This window comes from Gymnoscopelus braueri (assembly GCF_963280865.1).
Source record: "Gymnoscopelus braueri genome assembly, chromosome: 9".
Taxonomy (NCBI): Eukaryota; Metazoa; Chordata; class Actinopteri; order Myctophiformes; family Myctophidae; genus Gymnoscopelus; species Gymnoscopelus braueri.
The window spans coordinates 47,383,939-47,405,483 of record NC_137610.1 but is presented as its reverse complement, the minus strand read 5'-3'; the positions used below and the strand labels follow the sequence as shown (position 1 = coordinate 47,405,483).

The following is a 21,545-nucleotide window of genomic DNA, read 5'->3' as shown; positions in this document are numbered from 1 at the left end:
GATTTGCACACCACGATTTTCAAAAATAGCAGATATACAAGCTCATAGCGCGGCACTCAGTGCCGCGCTATGAGCTTGTATATATCTGCTATTTTTGAATAGCCAAAGAAATCTTAAAATGACACACAGAAGCGTCCCGGATTCAATGGGTTAATGTACTGCATAGTGGTACTCTTATGTGTCCATTTGTCACACTCAAGACAGCGTTTTTACACACAAGTTAGGATTTTACTGTGTATGTTAAATGCACAAGTTGGACATATTTATAATCAAGCCACTGAAAGGACAGGATAAGGCCTGTACGTGCCTGCTGTGCAAAATGAATCATGATGATACTCGTAGAGCAGCCTGGAGAAAAAAAAGAAAAAACAAATAGCACAAATAGCACAAACGATGTGACATAAATTGCCCAAAATACCCAAATTAAGCTGTTGTTTTAACTATGTCAGGCAACACAACACAGAAGAAAATAGTACTTAAGCCGAGGGTTTGATGAAGACAAATGCAAATGAACAGTTTAGAGGGTATATAGCGTGTTCTACTAGATAAAGTACTTCAAGCGTGTCTAATACACGCATGCTTTATTGCTGTGTTTTTTTTTTGTTGCAGTTTTCACAGGCCTTTTAATTTTCATGTCGATCGTCTCAGAAAGCCATCAAGTAATGACATTAGCCATGCTCAATTCTCTGCCTATGATGTAATTAATGGAGGCTCATTCAGAAGTAGAGTGAATTGCCCCCCGGAGTCAATTGTTTGAATCGTGTTTCATGTTTTTTTTCCCTTTTCAGAATGCTTACAGCACGCGTGGCATTGGCAACAGTCATTTAGTTTAAAACCGCTGCCGGCAGGAGTGAGTATTAGACAGCTGTTTATCTGGAGCGGGCCGGTTTCTTTATGTTGTGTAACAGCTTTGCCTTTCAGCTCTCTCCCTCTCGCCTCTCATAGGAGGAGCAGTGTAAGAAATCCTGATGATAAATGTTGCTCAAAACGAACATCTGCGCACCTCCGCAGAAATATTTGGTTTGCCAAGGCATACAGTAAGCTGCCTCCGTGCTATTTGGAAATTATATTTGGAATATGTGTGACTGTGTTTGTGTGTATGTATGTATATATATGTATATATATATATATATATATATATATGCGTGTGTGTGTGTGTGTGTGTGTGTGTGTACTGTACACACACACACTATATCTCATTGCTGTATAAATTATCATTGCTGTCAGGTGGAAACCTTGTAAATCCAAAACCGTTCCTTTTTTATTATATATATAAAAAAAAAAAAAACATTGCCGATCAACCAACTTGTAGATCAGCTATTTTCTCAAATTTTGTGCGACACTCTTGTATGATGAACTAAGTCACAAATGTATGATAGCCACACACAGGTCACAGGCAATCACTGAAAGACACTCCTACAGTGGAGTGTGACTGTGTCACACCTGTGAACATGAAGGGGTGTATATGTTACAGGGAAATTGGCATTCGTTGGGAAATTGGAACGGTATGCTCGTTTTTAGGCGCGGGGCTTCGGCGCGAGGCAGGGCTTTGATGCGAGGCGGAGGAGCGCTGAAAATAAAATGGATAATATGAGAGAAATATTCTATGACAGGTTGGATAATGAAGCGGTTAGCCAAACTGAGCAGAGTAACGCTGTATTTTGAACTCGCGAGGCGGTGATAATAGTTATTGTCCATGACGGAGGCGCGCCGACTCAGCAGACCTTGAGGCCGAGGAGGCGCGCCCGAGTGCCTCCAGGCGCACCCGAGCGCCTCCAGGCACGAGTGCCCGTGCCGACCGGCCGATGGTCTGCTAGTCGACTCAGCGCCGTCCGAGTTGTAAACCGATAGGGGCAGAACTTTTCATGGGTTACTATCCACGACACTCTCTAATTAGTGTGTGTGCATGCGTGCGTGCGTGTGTGTGTGTGTGTAAGTCGGGGGGGGGCTCTACTGTGGCTTGCATTGCCCTCTAGTGTTGGTTCTACAGAATTGCCTAGTAACAGGTGTGTAGACAGATTAACGTCACCAGTTGCAATCAAAGTGAATCGATAACAAAGGGGGAAGCGAGGGGGGGGGGAAGCGAGGGGGGGTGAAAACGAGCGCTCCTTTTTCAATTTCACTGGTTTTCCAATTTCCCTTTAACATATATATATATATGAGAAGATGTTGGTATCATTGCTGTAATACACTTTTGAGGAAAGTCCAGTGGGACCGAAACGTCTGTCAATGTAATTAAAAGAGGCTGCTGAGCAAGAGCAGTGTAAGGGACTTTTTGTTCATGAGAAAATGTGTTCATGTTTGCTTCACTAATTTATGATTAACGCAAAAAGTTCAAAATATAGATACACGTTTTCTGACCGACAGCAACGCTATATAAACAAACCTGCAGAATGTATTTCATAATGCATACATCTCAGAATAAAACCCTTTATAAGCCCCAGAGTACAGAGACCACTAGGCCTACATGCCCCCCCCCCCCCACCTGTGCTATTTTTTTTCTCCTTTTTTATTTTTATTGGAGAATAATAATTTTAACATTCAGCCATTAAATAATACAGCTTTAAGCAAGACTTGTGCTATTTTGTATCAAACCAGAACTACTGTTGGTCCTGGTAATGGATTCTATCAGGACCAACAGTCTAATTGTTTTGTGTTGAGTTAAAGGGATAGTTCACCCGGAAAAAAAAACTTGTTTTCTATCTATCAGTCACCCCATGGAGACTTGAATTCATGGATTGTTTTTTTTGTTTTTTTGTCGCATTCCTAAGCCAATACACAAAGGAGACTCTTTGTGTCTCAGGAACCACTGCCGGTCATCAATGTATTGGCTTAGGAATGCGACAAAAACATATCCATGAATTCAAGTCTCCATGGGGTGACTAATCGATAGGAAAAAAAGTCATTTTGGGGTTGAACTATCCCTTTAGTCCTTGGAAGTGAATTCTTCAAGGACCAGACATGCTTACATGCTTTGATATGTTGTGAGAGGAAATTAATAAACACTGGACACATGTTTTAACCAACATGTATGGTTTGTGGGTTATTTGCAATTCAAATAAAGTAAACTAAAGGAAAATACCTTGGTTAGGCACGGGGACCAATACGTGTCCAGATCCACCCTTGTGGTCTGATTGTACAATGAAGTGAAATCACTTTGTTCAGCTCTGTGGTGTTCTGCCATTTTGTCTACAGCAGTGGTTCTCAAAGTAGGGTCCAGGGACCCCCCCCCGGGGTCCTCGGGTTGGTTCCAGGGGGTCCCCAGCAAAAGTAAACATAGCATCACAATCATTTTAACCACTTTATACATATTTTATACGATGGCTATTGAAAGAAACTGCAGATCTACAAGCTCACAGCACACACATCTTCTCTTCTGGGGGTCCCTGGCACAATGTATTTTCAGATGGGGTTCCGTGGACAGATGCATCAATTTAGGGGTTCTTGACATGAAAATGCTTGAGAACCACTGGTCTCGCAGTGGTTCAGGGACCCTCAGGGTTCCTTGAGGGGCTTGCAAATACACCCTTAAGAGGTCTGGCACTCTGACAGTGTACAAATGGAACCAAATAGACCCGTATGGGTCCTTTTGGACCTCTGGACTGAAAATAATGCTGTGCCATTGTTTTGTCCCATAAGAGAAGATTTGTGTTCTTTTAAAAACATATATATCAGTATTTCAGTCGCATATTTCACGAATAGATTGAGACCATTAATATCTTCAGAACATTTTATTTATAAAATGCTAATACGTGACTGTGAATATTATACTTGATCTTGCCGTTCAGGCTCTACTATACATTACTCCCTGCTCAGCACATTAGAAGACAACCATTTAAGAGCAGGGATATATACATCTATAACACCCCCCCCCCCCCTCCCTTCTCAAACTTTTTCATGTCAAGGACCCCCAAAATGATATGTATTTGGCCGTGGACCCCCATCTCAAAGTATTTTGTTCCAGGGACCCCCCAGAAGCAAAGATTTGAGTTACAAATGTTCGCTTTAAAAATGTATATATTCAAAGATTTGCAATACCCTAGTAGTCTTGCTATATCCCATTCAATCCGGGAACGCATCTCAGTCATTTTAGATTTATTTGGCTATTGAAAAATAGCTGATCTACAAGCTCACAGCGCGGCACTCGGTGCCGCGCTATGAGCTTGTAGATCTGCTATTTATGTAACATTGTGATTAAAAAAAATAATCTTTGAATATATACTTTTACAAAGCAAACATTTGTAACTCAAATCTTTGCTTCTTGGTTCCCTGGAACAAAATATTTTACAAATATTCGCTTTACAAATATGCATATTCCAAGATTAGCAAAAGGTTTCACGATAAAAAAAAAAATAGCAGATCTACAAGCTCATAGGGCTGCACAGAGTGCCGTGCTATGAGCTTGTAGATCTGCTATTTTTCAATAGCCAAAGTATAAAATATGGATAACGTGGTTAAAATGATTGTGACGCTTTATCAACAAATTTTGCTGGGGACGGCCCCTGGTATGCCCGGATGCTACTTTGAGATCCAATGCCTTAGGGGAAGCAGAGCCTATACTGGTGGTGGTGCTGGGAGCAAACAAAGCACATTCAACATCCAGTGGCAGCACCGACAGCAAGAGGAAGTACAATGAATCAGGTGAGCTTAAAGGACAACTTTTTTTTTTACAACTAAGGTTTATGTTTTAGCTTGTAATTAAAGTAAATAAAAGATGAGTGTTACATTTTTTTCAATTACTGCTTTCTATAGTTTTAGCAATTTTCGCGATCTTTTTTACAGTGGGCGGGGGCATTTGGGCAGGTGGCTAAATATGTATATTTTTTACACAATAAAAAAGGTCCCATGGTCTTTGATGGCCAGATGTGAGTTTTTGGGGCTAGAAGAGCTACTGTAAATAATAATGAAGAAATCACCGGGTTATTGTGTAAAAAAAATACATATTTAGCCACCTGCCCGAATGCCCCCACACAATGTAAAAGAGATCGCGGAAATTGCTAAAACTATAGAAAGCAGTAAATGAAAAGATGTTTACACTCATCTTTTATTTACTATAATTACAACCTAAAACATAAACCTTGGTTGTAAAAAAACAAAGACAATTTGGCCAGCTGCTTGACACGTCACATACATCGCCCGCATAAGTGCTGCACATGCGTGTAACCTCTTGAGTGTATCTGCCTGAACAGTTGTTGTGAGCGTGTAAATCAGCTATTTTCGAATAATCAAAAGCAGGATTAAAGTGGTTAAATAGATGTTTTATGTTCTTATGGGTGGGGAGGTGGGGAGGGGGTATTTGGGAGCAGGGGGATAACCAGAGGGGGATGTTTTAAAATGTAAAAAACCCACAAGAAAGCACTGACCAACTTTAGATTGCTGGTAAACATACCGGTATATGTATTTATAAGATGTAATATATATTCATTTATGTGTTGTGTCACTGCAAAACTGTGGAATAAAAAAAATATATATATATATATATATATATATATATATATATATATATATATATATATATATATATATATATATATATATATATATATATATATATATGAACACAGATTTTATGCTAATAACTAATTTTGCTGGGGTCCCACTGGAACCCCCTCAAGGACCACCTGGGGGTCCTTGGACCCCACTTTTGAGAACCACTGGTCTAGTTAGCAGCCAGTGCACTATCTCACAGCCAGCCACAGTCGCTGCTTGCCAGCCTTTTCATAATCTGGAGCCAGAGCTACCCCATAACCGGAGTCCAAAAAATGGCGACCTAAAAGCCCCTATGTAAGCTTGCCAGGCTTATGTTCGGCAGTGGTGCAATATAATTCTCCCCCTCATTACCTTGTCTCCTTCTTTTTTTGTCTCATCTCTGCCAAATACCATGCCGTGTGTACTGTGTAGTAAATTGGTCTGTCTGTGGCTATGAAACGTCCACGTCCACCAACCTAATTTGTTTGAAAATGTACAGTTAAGACACTTTTTTCCTCGGGTTGGGTTGGTGCAGGGTCCTGTCGCATATCACAGACTGGGGCTATTTAAAGAACACGGACCATATGTGCATGGACCCTAATGTGGCCTAATTAGGCCTCTTCGGAGTACGAAGCCGTTGGGGTTTAAATATATTTTTGACGTATAATCTTTCAATCTTTAATATCTTTCGCCAGCGATATCCCATTCATCCAGAACAATGGTCTTCCATAGATCAAGGGTTCCCAAACTTTTCAGCCCATGACCCCCAAAATTTTATCATATTTGAACTGGGGACCCCCCACGTGACAAGCACTTGGAATTTTAGGCATTACATTTAGTTTGACTCGGTTTGCAGATAAATATTGAAAAAATAGCCGATATACTCACAGCTCACAGCTTGTAAATCGGCTGTTTGCATAATGTTTGCCTCTTTCTTAAGTAATATTTGGCCAATTTGGTTAAATGGTCACTTAAAAAATGTGCTGATACCCTTTATACTGCTAACAATGTTACACATTTTGATCTGCAGGACCCCCCCCCCCCCCCCAATAATTTAGGGACCCTCCGGGGATCCCAACCCCCAGTTTGGGAACCACTGCATAGATTCAGGTGTCTAATAGGCTCTATGCACAGCAGCCATATTGTGAAGAAATGTACAGGTGTTGTTACCAATGATACTAATGAAGGCTCTGTTCCATTCTGGTCAAACAGAGTCAGGGGTGCTGATGTTGTGCATGTTGGCTCACTGGAAACACTCTGCTACACCAGAGGGTCTCAAAGTGTGGTTCAGGGACCCTCATGGTTCCTTGAGGGGGTTCCAAATGGCCTCTTGCGGGTGTGTAACTCTGAGAGTGTACAAATGGAAGGTCCATTTGGTTCCATTTTGTACACTCTCAGAGTTATGGCGGTCGTGGAAATTAAAACGTCTGAGAACCACTGTGCTACTCTAAAATGGAACAGAGCCTTCATTAGTATCATTGGTAACACCTGCGCAGTGGTGGAAAAAGTACTCAAATTCTTTAATTAAGTAAAAGTACCAATACTGCAATATAGAAATACTCTGTCACAAGTAAAAGTCCAGAATTTAAAATGTACTTCAGTAAAAGTAAAAAATATTGGCATCAAAATGTACTTAAAGTACCAAAAGTAAAAGTACTAAAATATTTGAAAATAGCAGATCTACAAGCTCACAACGCATCGCATTGAGCTTGTAGATCGGCTATTTTCAAATAGCCTATGTATAAAATAGGGCTAAAGTGGTTAATGTATGTTTCACAATATCATAATTTATATCTGAAAAGTAACTAGTAGCTAAAGTTTTCAAATAATTGTAGTGGAGTAAAAGTACAATATTTGCCTCTGAGATGTAGTGGAGTAAAAGTATTGGAAATTGGAAATACTCAAGTAAAGTAAAAAATACTTCAAAATTGTACTTAAGTACAGTACTTAAGTAAATGTGCTTAGTTACTTTCCACCACTGCACCTGTGAAGGAAGGGACACTGGCTGCTATGCATAGAGCCTATAGAACCGCTGTAGGCCTAATGCTATGCATACAGTGAGAGTAGGTTATGGGAGCTGTCCACTGAACACGTGCTTACAGGAGCTGTCCACCGACACGTGGTGCGTGAAACTGCATCTCCATGCAGTTGGAACCGCATACAAAACATACTTACTGTACACACAGTAGGCCTACATGCTCGCTGCAGCCTTTCATGCAATGTCATGCAAACACTGCATCGTTAACGTTGTTGTTTAGACTTGTAAAGACTGTGGTGTATTAAGTGTGTGTCCATAGACTATATTTAAAGGTGTGTGTGTGTCTGTCTATTTGTGGTTACTTGATGTCAGGATATAATCAGTCGAAACCTTCTTATTCCTCATAGGAGCTCTATTGTAGCCTCCCTCCCCGTCGCACATTGTTGTCGCTTTCCGACTGACGTTCAAACTATATACAAGCATACAGTATAGTCTGTCTGGCCATATAGGATACATTAGTCTTCTTATAACCTACATTAGTACAGCTATTACCCCCGCGGTTAGGCTAATCATCCTTTTTCTGAAGCTTTCTGAGAACTGACATCATTTTCACTCCTCTCTCTTTCTCTCTCTCTCTCTCTCTCTCTCTCGCCTCTCCTCTCCTCTCTCCTTCTCTCCCCTCTCCTCCCCCTCTCTCTCCTCTCGCTGTCACTCTCTCTCTCCTTCCTCCCTCTCTCGCTCTCTCTCTCGCTCTCTCTCTCTCTCTCTCTCTCTCTCTCTCTCTCTCTCTCTCTCTCTCTCTCTCTCTCTCTCTCTCTCTCTCTCTCTCTGCTCACCATCTCTCCTTCGCTTATCTTGAGTCTTTTCACGTTCTCTCGCTCTCCGCTCCTCTCCTGCTGCTGTTTGAATTGTCTGCCGTCATTCGCGTGACCAACCAAACCCTCTCTCTCTGCCTTACACAGCGTTCATTCCTTCTTTTATCTACTTTATTCCATCCTTCATTCCTCTCTCTCTCTCTCTCTCTCTCTCTCTCTCTCTCTCTCTCTCTCTCTCTCTCTCTCTCTCTCTCTCTCTCTCTCCCCCACTCTCTCTCTCTCTCTCTCTCTCTCTCCCACTCTTCTGGAGTGTCTCTCTCCCACTCTTCTGGAGCTCAGACGGAGCTCTCATCGCCGACTGCGTTCTTCTTGCGCCCCAGGGTGGCAGCGGGTGGCTTTGAGGGAAACAGTTTACCTTCCAAATATAATTATCATGCATTTCCCACTCCGGATGATCGACCCAGTAACCTATTTTTAGACTGATCAGTTTTTAACTATCATCTTAAAACTGTTGAACCTCTTTGGAATCATAAACGCAAGTCTGGATTTTTTTTGCTGCACTGATCAATTGTATAACATTGAGGACATCTTATTATCGTGGCTGCTTTTGGTGAGAATTTATATTATTTTCTTTTCTTTTCTTTTTCTTTTTCAACGTCCACGATGAAAGCTCCAGCACCACGGGCTGATGCCTCGAACCAACGCGGCGTGAAGACGTCCTTCTCGGGGAGGATTACCTGCGGCCAGAGGCGCTCTCTGGAGGGGCGGCTGATCGACTGGTGAACTGATCAATCGATTGATTGATCCATTGAATACTTTATTAACAGTTTGCAACAAAAAAAAAAGCACAGAAAGTACAGTTCCATGTAAGGATGCTAAAAGGATTAAAACCCAAGAAAGCAATATGGCTTGTTTCCACTGGGGTCCATCAATTCATGGAATTGATTGATTGATTGATCAATTGATCGATTTGTTAACTTCCACTGCTGCCGCTGCTGCTGCGGACCCCTGCTGGGACCCCCTCCATGGCCTCTTCTTCTAAGCTTCATGCCCGCCGGAGGAGCGTCACCGCCTGGCCGAGAATGTCATCAACTTTCTGGGCTGCGGTGCTCCTGGTCAGCCTGCTGATCATCTACTTCGGTAAGAAGCTGCTGTTCCACTGCTATTTTTTTTTAAATACCTGTTGATATTATTGTATTACTGTCCTTAATCAGGTTCAGGTTGCTCTCATGTCTTTGCCCAGTTTCTCATTGTGTGTGTGTGTGTGTGTGTGTGTGTGTGTGTGTGTGTGTGTGTGTGTGTGTGTGTGTGTGTGTGTGTGTGTGTGTGTGTGTGTGTGTGTGTGTGTGTGTGTGTCCTGGACCTTAGTCTATTTGGCATATGACTGCATACTGTAATACTATGGCTGTTAAGCACTACAATACTCTGGTCGTATTATTTTTTTAAACGGATCTGAGTTGGTGTGCCCTTTTATTCCGACCAAATATGTCAGAAATAGCTGATCTACAAGTTCACATTGGCTAATGCCCCACCCCCCCCCCTCCTCCAGAATAAGTGGTTAAGACTCAGGACTGTAACAGTAACCAACCCCCCCCCCCCCCCCCCAAACATGACACGAGGAACAATTCATGTAAGCTGGACTATAGCAGTTTTTATTAAAAAAAGAAAGAAAAATATATCATTGCTGTTGGGCAGAAACCTCTTATCTCCATATTTAACTTTTTTGTGTTTTTTTCCTTGATTAATGCCCTAAACTTGACAGTTTTGGACATAATGAGGTTTCCAACCCACAGCCATGACATTGTTTACTTATCCATATCCAAGAAGGGAAAGCAAAGTGAAGCACTTGCTAAGTGATATGCTTTGTTGCATTTTGTAATTTATATATATAATGCTGCAAAGGATGTTATATTTCCCACTTACAACAACACTGTATTTTACTTGACACTCCTTTTGGACTAGAGAATCAATACCAAAGTGAGCCTTTTGGCCGCATGCAGACAACAACTGGGTTTCTTGTATCATAGGTTTGCAGGCAGCTGATGGTTTGGCATTTTGCACCTCGGCACTATAGCTGAGCGCTGGAGGCATTTATTTTTTTAGAAACTGAACTTGGATTCTACAAAATGTCTTCTAAATCCCAACAGTATTCTGAAAAAAAAACGTATGTTTCTATATCAGTCGTGCTCAAACTTTTTCATGTCAAGGACCCCCACAATGATATATATTTGGCCGCGGACCCCCATCTAAAAATGTTTTGTCCCAGGGAACCCCATAAGCGTAAGAATAGAGCTAAAAATGTTCGATTTAAACAATATACTATATTCAAAGATTCACATTTTCACGATTTTTCAAAAATAGCAGATCTACAAGCTCATAGTGCGGCACTCGGTGCCGCGCTATGAGCTTGTATATCTGCTATTTTTGAATAGCCAAAGTGTAAAATAATGCTTTTTTGGCTCAAATGAAAAAAGTGACATAGATGCGTTCCAGGTCGAACTGGTGCTAGGATGCACTCTGACCTTGTGTCAACATATTCTCACTGTAAACTGTAAACCCTTTCCCCTCTACTAAGTATACACACACAATACAGTCTGGAGTGTTACAACGATCCCGAGCTTGTAAGGATTAACACATTTACAACGTTACCATACAGAGTTCCATTGCATTAAGTGAAAACCATCCAATGCCGTCAAAGAGTCACACATCTGTCTTCAACAATAGCAACCATCCCCTGTCCCCCCCCTCCCCTCCCCTCCCTCTCCCTTGTGTCTACTGGAACGTGATGCAGAACTCAGTCAGTTTATCATTACTGAAGAACAAAACTATAGCTGACGACGTGCAGCTGCTTTTGTCAAAATAGATCTATTGTTCTACCTTTGGTAATACTTTTTTTTCTTTCTCAATACATTGCGTTTCTTCGTCAATATATATATTTTTTTATTATTATCGTTATTTTACAGACTGAGGTATAGCAGCAAGACATGGATCAAGCGACATTTGAAAACGGCTCTTATAAGCATTTTGTTTGAACCTGCGTGATTGTGTTAACTCTCACCCATTGATCCAGCAGGCTGAATAAAGAGCCAACGGTGATTCATCTGGCGTGTGTGCGTGCGTGTGCGTGCAGAATCGAAATCCCTTTGGTGCAGATACATTGTCAACTTACATTATTTGCACAGTGGCTCTGTGCAGTGGCCCTGACATCTAGTTGTCTATTATAGCAGGTAGTTAATTGTATTATTCACTTTGTGGCTAATTAGGTGGGCTAAGGATGAAACCAGCAGTAGACTGCAGGTTCCCTGGAGTCAACCAGAGAACCATTGTGTATAATGCACTCGCTATATTGACTCACAAAGTGGGGGAGGCAGCGCAAGATTCATATTACTGCAAATATAATTGTTTCATGCAGTCTGTAGTCTTTTGCTATAACCCATTCAATCCGGGAACACATCTGTGTCATTTTAGATTTATTTGGCTATTCAAAAATAGCAGATATCCAAGCTCATAGCGCGGCACCAAGTGCCGCGCTATGAGCTTGTAGATCTGCTATTTTTTTTTAATCGTGTCATTTTTGAAAAATCTTTGAATATGTACTTTTTCAAAGCAAACATTTGTAACTCAAATCTTTGCTTCTGGGGTCCCTGGAACAAAATATTTTTTACAAATGTTAGCTTTAAAAAAGTCTATATTTAAAGATTTGCACACAAATAGCAGATCTACAAGCTCGAGTGCCGTGCTATGAGCTTGTATACCTGCTATTTTTGAATAGCCAAAGAAATCTAAAAATGACACAGATGCGTTCCCGGTCGTAGTGGGATAATATCCACACAGCGGCTATGCACATATTGCTTGGTATTTCCACGACGAGGAGGGGTGGGCCTTTTTTTCTGTAGCTGTGAGTTAGCACTTGAACGGTGAAAGTGACTGCAACAAGCTGTTGGGCTCCGTTCCGGTCTGTCGGTGAAGCCATGATAAGCTGCGGACATTGTTTTGTGTTGGAGGTGAATTATAGATACAGTAGGTGTGAGCTGGGTACCACATCCATTCTCACCACCGCTTCAAAGCACAAAGAGGCCCTCCCTGCTGTAACGCACCACCTGTCTTTAAAATGTATGGAGTACAGTGTGCCTAGATTCTTCTGTTTCTGTGCGTCCCTTTTATCTCTTTCTTGCTCTCTGCAGTACACGCATGCATGCATGCAAAGTAAACACACACACACACACTCGCGCACACGCATGCTCACACACACAGTTCCAAAACAATTATTATCACGGGTTTGGAGATGTGCAATTACATGTTGCCTCTGGACAACACTCACCTAAAAGATAGGGTGTGTGTGTGTGTGTGTGTGTGTGTGTGTGTGTGTGTGTGTGTGTGTGTGTGTGTGTGTGTGTGTGTGTGTGTGTGTGTGTGTGTGTGTGTGTGTGTGTGTGTGTGTGTGTGTGTGTGTGTGTGTGTGTGGCAGAAACCTGGTATCTCCATAATATGTTATCATTAAAATATGGCCGACTACGTTATTTTATTTGGAGGGGGGGGGGGGGACTCCACAGGTTGGGAGTCACCGCCCTCTACACATGTTGCTGTGTCCTGTCTGTCTGTCTGCCTGTCTGTCTGTCTGTCTGCCTGTCTGTCTGTCTGTCTGCCTGTCGGTCTGTCTGTCGAGCCAGAGGCAGCAGCTTGTTAGAGTGAACGGCTGCATCGATTGGACTGACTCACACATAGTCTGCAGACAGACAGGCAGACACCATGGAGCACGCTCTCTGTGCTGAGCTGGAGAACGTGTGTGTGTGTGCGTGTGTGTGTGTGTGTGTGTGTGTGTGTGTGTGTGTGTGTGTGTGTGTGTGTGTGTGTGTGTGTGTGTGTGTGTGTGTGTGTGTGTGTGTGTGTGTGTGTGTGTGTGTGTGTGTGTGTGTGTGTGTGTGTGTGTGTGTGTGCGCACACATGTGTGTGTTTAATTTACCTAGGGTAGCAGAGAGCGTGCTCTCATGGTCTACAGACAGACAGACAGACACGATGGAGCACAAGGCTCTCTGCTACACGCCCTCTCATAGGCTTGTGTTGAGCTGGTTGCAGAACACATGTTGGAATGGCTGTATGCTGCCTTTGCTGCACACAGTGTTTAGATGTGTGTCAACTCTAGTCAGGAAACGATGTAAATAGTCACATCATTACAGTGCAAAGGGAGCAATGTAGTGTCAAGAAAATTGTGGTCACACATTATGATAACATAAAATAAAAGAAGTGTGTGTGTGTGCGTGACCATGGAGTTAAATGGTTGCATGTGACATTTTGATCTAAATTAGTTCAGGTCTCACAGCCTCGAAACGCAGGCCTCGACATGTTGGCAGAAGCTAGATATTTCATGTTTTGTATTTCATGTTTAATTAGGCAGTTGAAATGCCAGTATTAATTTATACTAATTATCCTATTCATCCACTGTGTTGTGGGAACCTTTGACACATCTCAAAACTGTGAGTTGTTGTAAAATCATTACCATAATAACTACTTAGTTTATACCTCACATAACCTTTTCAGTCTATTGACGTATCTTTATTTGTTGGTTTTTGAGGCTTTTACGCTGTATATTGTCTCCATGAATGGAAACACTTATTTAGAACAATAACCTTTGTGTTGTGTTGGAAATATATAACAACACCGTCGTCAGTAGCAGCTGGAGAGCACAGGTGTGGCTCGCAGAGAAATGTTTGCAGTGAAACTTTATCGAACGCACAAACCAAGCACCTGTCCAAGAGTGTACGAAGTGTGTGTGTTGTTAAAAGTAACTGTTATACAGATTTTGAGTGTTTTAACTCATTCAGTGCCAAGTGAATAAATAAATAATTGCCAATAGTGCCAGTGATTTTTCATTTTTCTTACCTTTTCAAGTGGTCACAGAATATTTATATCAGGTATGATCGATCCCCCGAAAGCTGCTAAACACAGAGGCTTTCACTGTGCTTCTGCGCGAGGAAAACAGAAATGTCACCGCGACCCCTCGTTCACTTGCTATGGGCCGTTGAAAATAGCATGTCTCGCTAAAAATGCAGGGCAAACAAAGGAACTCAAGATACAGCCATTTCCCCGTTGACGCTAACCTGGGAGCGGATGGAGCGTTAAATCGTGTGATCACGTGATCTCCTAGATTTCTCTGTGTCTGAGCCTGAAATGGTGGCTCATAGGTTGCGGAACAGCGCCATCTAGTGGTAACCACTGAAAAAAAAACGGTTTGGACGTGTACACATCTTTGGCGCTCTGGGCTTTGGAAAAAAATGGACATGTTACACGTCAATGGCACCGAATGAGTACATTTAAGTATAAATCTTTTCGAGTCACATGCTTAATTGGCACACAGATTTACCAAAAGTTGGTTTTGCTAATTGTAACATGGACATTTTTTGTGATAACCGTCTAATTGTATGGTTTACGATTTAGGCATGTAGGCATTTAGCAAACACTCTTATCCAGTGACTTACAAGTGCGAGATGCAGAGTAAACGGCGTAAGCATGAACCCTAGTCGACAAACAAGGTCAATAGTCACGTACTTACAGTGCCAAGGAGAACAGTGCAGTGCCTCAGAGAAACTAGGATAGTTTAGGTAAACAATGAACCTAGCATCTGTCCAAACAACATGCTAATCTGAAACATTGTACATGTCATGGTCAAGAAAATTGTGGTCACACGTCATACGATAAGACTTGGTTGTTACTTTAACCCATTCAATCTGGGAACGCAACTGTGTCATTTTAGATTTTAGCTATAACCATTATTTTATACTTTGGCTTTTCAAAAAATCCAGATATACAAGCTCATATCGCGGCACCGAGTGCCGCGATATGAGCTTGTAGATCTGCCTTTTTTCAATATTCAATTTTTTTTTGGCAAATCTTTGAATATATATGTTTTTAAAGCAAACATTTGTAACTCAAACCTTTGCTACTGGGGGGGTCACTGGAACTAAATATTTTGAGATGGGGATCCTCGGCCAAATATATGTAATTCTGGGGGTCCTTGACATGAAAAAGTTTGAGCACAATGCTGATATAGAAACATAGGTTCTTCTAGGTTTTTCAGAAACCGGTTAGGATTTAGAAGACATAATGTAGATGCGTTCCCGAATAGAGTGGGTTAAGAAGTAGGAACAGATGGAAATTGTGTGTGTGTGTGTGTGTGTGTGTGTGTGTGTGTTCCCTTATTTTATATCAGGATTTAAAATGCTAACCGGAGGGGGTGTGAATCTTTCAGAAGCTACAAGCTCAAATTGTGTCACTTCGCGTAGGGTTTCGAGCTTGTAGATCTGCTACTTTTGATACTTTTGTGTGACGCTGTTGTATGATCACGTGGGGCAGTAATTTACGGGGGAAACGATGTAAAAATATGGAGATGAGAGGTTTCTGCCCGACAGCAACGATATACATCATGATGTACACACACGATGATTCAATTTATCTGTAGACTGCCCTAGCGTGTCTGATATCACGTCTAGACGGGCGTGTTCAAAATCTCCGGAGAACAATTCCGCCGGATCCTATTGGTTCACCTGTCTGTCCTTCAGCCCCCGCCCCGCCCCGCGCCCCTCCTCCTCCCCAATGTGTAGCATTGAGAGCCCTGACGTCACAACATTTGGAAATGTTGGAAATTAAACACTTCCTATACCCGGAACATCAACTGGTTGGTCCAGGCTTTTATTTTTTAGCAAAAATTAAAAAGCAAACTTAAAAATAAAAGCCTGGAAAAGCCTCGAGGCTAATTTATCTGTGACTCCATACAAATTATGATTCAGCATGGATCTGCTCATTGTCTCCGCCAGGCCGAAAGGCATGGCGAGAGAGTTTTATGTTTTACCCTCCGTCCGTCCGTCCGTGTGTGTGTCCGTGTGTGTGTCCGTGTGTCCTCTCCGTCCGTTAGCAGCTAATCTCTGGCACCGTTGGCCCGGTCGCTGCGAAACTGTGCACACACACTCCCTGGATGCCAATTCAGAACCTTTGCCTCAAATCTTTCACATGGGCCTGTTATAGCGCCACCTGGAGGCCCATTTGTGCAAAACCCATTTTTTTTACATTACTCCTACAGATTTTATCCAAACGTCATGCAAATCGGTACACAGTATCTCTATAGTCATGTGATCAACACGGATCTGTCCGATTTCCCATATTCCATCCTCATTGGCTAAGGTTAGCTTAAAAAATGTGCAGGATTGGTCCGTTTTGAACAAAATGCCTCAAATCATGAACGCAGCTTGCGATTCCCGTGAATTTTCACAAACGCATTCCCACTAGGCCAAGGAAGAAATGCCACCCTTCTTCACATTGGCCTGTTCTAGCGCCACCAGCAGGTCTAATTTAGCAAAACACATTTTTGGAACAAAATGCCTCAAATCATGAATGCAGTGTCCGATTGCCGTGAACGGTCTAAGAATAAATGGCAGCCTTTTCACATTGGCCTATTATAGCGCCACCAGGAGGCCACAATAACGTACCTGACCTGGCGGAGACCTGTGCAAGAGCTACATGTTGTAGTTTTGTATCTTTGTATCTGGAAGTTGAACCCAGCTCAACTTCAATTTGTATCTTTGTTTATTTGTATCTTTTGTAGCAGATCTACAAACATCGGACGTATCTTTGTATCTTCATACCGCTGCATGGTTTCCATTGAAAATGAATGGTAGCTTTGTATCTGGCCGTGTGAACGCAGCGTGACGGCGTCATGGTTGGATTTGCTGGGGTGGATGCCTCTGATCCATGCCTCTGCTTTTGATATCCCCCCCCCCCCCCCGCATTATTTTACACAAAAAATAGCAGATATACAAGCTCATAGCGCGGCACCGAGTGCTGCGCTATGAGCTTGTAGATCTGCTTTTTTTTTTTAAACCAAGAACATTTTTGCAAATCTTTGAATGCATATTTTTTTTAAAGCGAACGTTTGTAACTCAAATCTTTGCTTCTGGGGGGGGGGGGGGTCCCCTGAACAAAATATTTTGAGATAGGGGTCGGCGGCCAAATAGCCTACATTTGGCCGCCGACCCCGTTTTAACTCGAGGCAACAGTACAGCGTAGGACCCGGATGAACGACACAGAGAAACGACCGAGGCACAGGGCGCACAGGGCGCACATAGGTCGCGCATGCGCACTTTTCCCAATCGTAATATAGGATAACTCCCCACATTTTAACCATAAAGCAGCCATTTCTATTGTGAGGACCAGGAAAATTGTCCTTTCCATGTCTATTTCTCATATATTTCTCACATTTGGTCCTCACATGTATAGTAATACAAGTGCACACACACACACACACACACACACACACACACACACACACACACACACACACACACACACACACACACACACACACACACACACACACACACACACACACACACACACACACACACACACACACACACAGGCAGCACAGCCCAAGGCAGAGTGCATACAGTACAAACGTGTTTGGGCAAATAAATTCCCAGATTTTACGTCCAAATCGATCTTTTGCTTGTTTGCTGCGTAAATTTGGACCTGTTTGTGTTTGTGGGATCGATACGGACGTAGGTCATCGTAGACACATGGATCCAAGGCATCGGTTGGGTGGGTTCATGTTTACACCTCTAGAAACCAGGTCATAAATAGTCATACAGTAAAACTGTATTGAACCATAGTGGACAAAGTACTCAACCCCGGGACAAAGTATAGATATTCCTGGTCAAATATTACTCAACTACGACAGTTGCTCGGTCAAGATTTAACTCAAGTTAAAGTACATGTTTTGAAAATACTATTCAAAAGTACAAAGTGCATTTTATTTAATACCAATGCATTGCTGCATAAAAAATTGGCAATTGACAAAAAATATCTATAATTGTCACAATGTGATGCGTCTATTTTCACCATATTTGAAATGGGGCAAGTGGTTAATTCATAATGGACTTTTATCCCCTTCCTAGAAATGTAGTGCAGTGAAAAGCACAATGTTTGTCTTTGAAATGTAGTGGAGTGAAATTAAATTTCCAATTCAGACTTTATTCCAGACACTCAGGGGGTCCATAGAGTACATAGCCTACAGCTATGAAACACACATAAAATAAAGTCATACAGTATAAGTACCCAATATCCACAAGCTGGAAACACGGTGCATTGTGACACATTGTGAGCTTGTAGAGATGAATTTTTTTTGCTACTTTTGAAGATTTTTTACAGACTAAAAACGAAGGATATTTTCTCTCCTATTTTAGTCAGTTTAAATTACTTTAGTAAACACACTAAAGAGTTTCATTTTTTTTATTTTTTTTATCTAGTTGTAGGCTAGTTATTTTCTTTGTTTTAGTTAACTATAACAACCCTAAACACCAACTGACCCAACCACCCACACAAACCAGGCCACATGCCCACTTGGCCACCACCTCGGTGCAGTGGTGTAAAGTAACTAAGTACATTTACTCAATTACTGTACTTAAGTAACATTTTGAGGTATTTTTTACTTTACTGGAGTATTTCCAATTTTCAGTTCTTTTACTTGTACTCCACTACATATCAGAGGCAAATATTGTACTTTTACTCCACTACAATTATTTGAAAACTTTAGTTACTTGGTAGATTTTGATTATTATCACAAAACATACATTAACCACTTCAGCCCTATACTGTATATATATTTCTGCCATTTGAAAATAGCCGATCTACAAGCTCACAATGTGCCACGATGCGACGCATTGTGAACTTGTAGATCTGCTATTTTCAAAAGATTTGTATACATTTGAAAACTTGTGAAATGGGACATTCTACCTAATGAGTACTTTCTACTTTTGGTACTTTAAGTACATGTTGATGCCAATACTTGTGTACTTTTACTCAAGCACATTTTGAATTCCGGACTTTTACTTGTAACAGAGTACCTGTACATTGCAGTATTGATACTTTTACTTAACACATTGAATGCCAAAAACGGTCCGGACCGTTTTTGAGGGTCCAAACGAGAAGTGCCGAAAACGGTCCGGACCGTTTTTGACCCAATTCTATTTTTATACATGTGGGCCACGTGGGGCGCTAAAACGAAACTTTGACATCACCCAAGGAGTTTCTGAGAAGAAGAGGCTGGATCTGGCTCCATGTCAAAAATCCTTCCGGTCGGCGTTTTCAATGTTATCTCCTTGACTAAAAGCTTAATATCTCCATTTCTTTTTAATGTGGTGGAAACGAGCCGTTTTCGATCGGCGATCACGCTGCAATGGAGGGTCGCGTTGGAAATATTATTGTTCCAGGCGTTAGTCGGGACCCTCCGCCGTCTCGCACGCACGCTTTGTTTACATGCACTTCCGCGTCGGGGCTTCTCACAGCACGAAACGTATAACGCAAGTGGATGGAAGAAATGCAGGCACTCAACGTATAATATTTTAATAAACCTCTGGCACCCAATGTGTTAAGTAAAAAAAATGAATTACTTTTTCCACCACTGCTGACCAGCAACTAAACCCACCCACCCACACAATCCAGCCCACCCACCTGGGTGCATGTACCCGCCCCCCCCAATGCTGTGTGTGTGTGTGTGTGTGTGTGTGTGTGTGTGTGTGTGTGTGTGTGTGTGTGTGTGTGTGTGTGTGTGTGTGTGTGTGTGTGTGTGTGTGTGTGTGTGTGTGTGTGTGTGTGTGTGTGTGTGTGTGTGTGTGTGTGTGTGTGTGTGTGTGTGTGTGTGTGTGTGTGTGTGTGTGTGTGTGTGCGCGTGCGTGCGCGTGCGTGCGTGCGTGATTGGAAAGTAGATGAGAGGCTCTAATCCAATTACAGAAGTCATTTGCATGAGCCGTGTCAGCCTAAGGTCATGGCTGTCCTTATTGGGGGGATTCACGGCGCAGAGAGAGAGCGATGTGAAGTGATGATACCGTCATTAACAACGGAAGACGAAGGGATTTGAAAAGTCGCTTTAGCCTCCGCCGTCATCATCACTATAGGAATCCGGTGGTCGATTCCCAACATGTGGGCCGGGGCTCCAAAGTTGGGCCGTGAGGATATATTGCATGTGGGTCCACAAATAATTGGTTGATATGATACGATTTCTATAATGATGTAATATACATAATTATGATCTTTAGCTTTCGGCTGTCCCCTTCAGGGGTCGCCATAGCTAATCATCTGCCTCCATCTCATCCAGTCCTCATGCCTCCTCTTCTCTCACACCAACTGACTTCATGTTTCATTACATCCATAAATCTCCTCTTTGGTCTTCGTCTAGTCCAGTGGTTCTCAAAAAAAAAAGGACCCCCAAAAATGATATGTATTTGGCCACAGACCCCCATCTCAAATATTTTGTTCCAGGGACCCAGCTAGAAGCACAGATTTTAGTTAAAAATGTTTGCATAAAAATATAAATATATTCAAAGGTTTGTGCACAATTTCACGATTTCTCAAAAGTATAAAAGGTTAACATTATTGTGACGCTATATTAACACATTTTGCTGGGGACTCCCTGGGGGTCCCCGGACCCCACTTTGAGAACCAATGGTCTAGTCCTCCTGCCTGGAACCACCAACCTCAGCATCCTTCTACCGATATGCTCTCCAAAACCATCTCAGTCTGGCCTCTCTGGCTTTATCTCCTAAACATCTAGCATGTCCCTCTGATCCTATCCATGTTATACTCCCAGAGAGAACCTCAACATTTTAGTCTCTGCTACCTCCAGCTCTGCTTCCTGTCTTTTATAATGTAAAGCTATAGCTCACAACAACGCCTCACGCTGCGAGGCGTTGTTGTAGAACTTGTAGAGCTTGCAGAACTGTTATTTTTTTGGTGATTTGGTGTAGGGGGCGAAAAGAGCAAGTCAAAGTTAATAAGTGTTGAGGGTTTACACGTACATGAATCCAACACAACACTACACATGTACAGTAAGGCCAAACAAATCTATGAAAACAATAATCTGCAACAGAATGTTATACAACATGTAGTAGGGGTCCCTGCTTCATCTCTCTCTCTGAGCTATGGGGTCCTTGGCCTTGAAGAACGTTGAAGACCCCTGTGCTAACCCCGCCACCTGCTCTGGACTGCCAAGCCCATCCCGTCTTTAACGCCTCATCAAACACGTCACCTTAAAAAAAAAAACGATGAGTCGTTGTAATGGAACGCTCGGCGCACGACATTCAACAACGTCGGCGGCAGCATGCCTACGGACGAAACACGTCACTAAATTCACACCGTTTTTTTGGGGGGCTGAGGGGGGGTTAGTTAACGGCTCTTTCCCATAGAGGTATAATATAAGAGCTATCATTTCAATGAATGAATGTGCTCAGTGAACCCGG

General features: G+C 42.2%; 1 protein-coding gene across 1 annotated transcript in view; it reads left to right on the top strand.

Moving 5' to 3' along the window:
• Positions 1-9,287: 9,287 nt before the first annotated feature.
• LOC308092684 (chemokine-like protein TAFA-5) overlaps positions 9,288-21,545 on the top strand; it is a gene marked incomplete at its 5' end in the record, with an annotated part of 197,866 nt that continues 185,608 nt past the window's right edge. The window contains one exon of the mRNA XM_080438752.1: positions 9,288-9,402. Within this exon, the coding sequence (XP_080294878.1) occupies positions 9,288-9,402 (115 nt within the window). The remainder of the gene's footprint in view (positions 9,403-21,545) is intronic.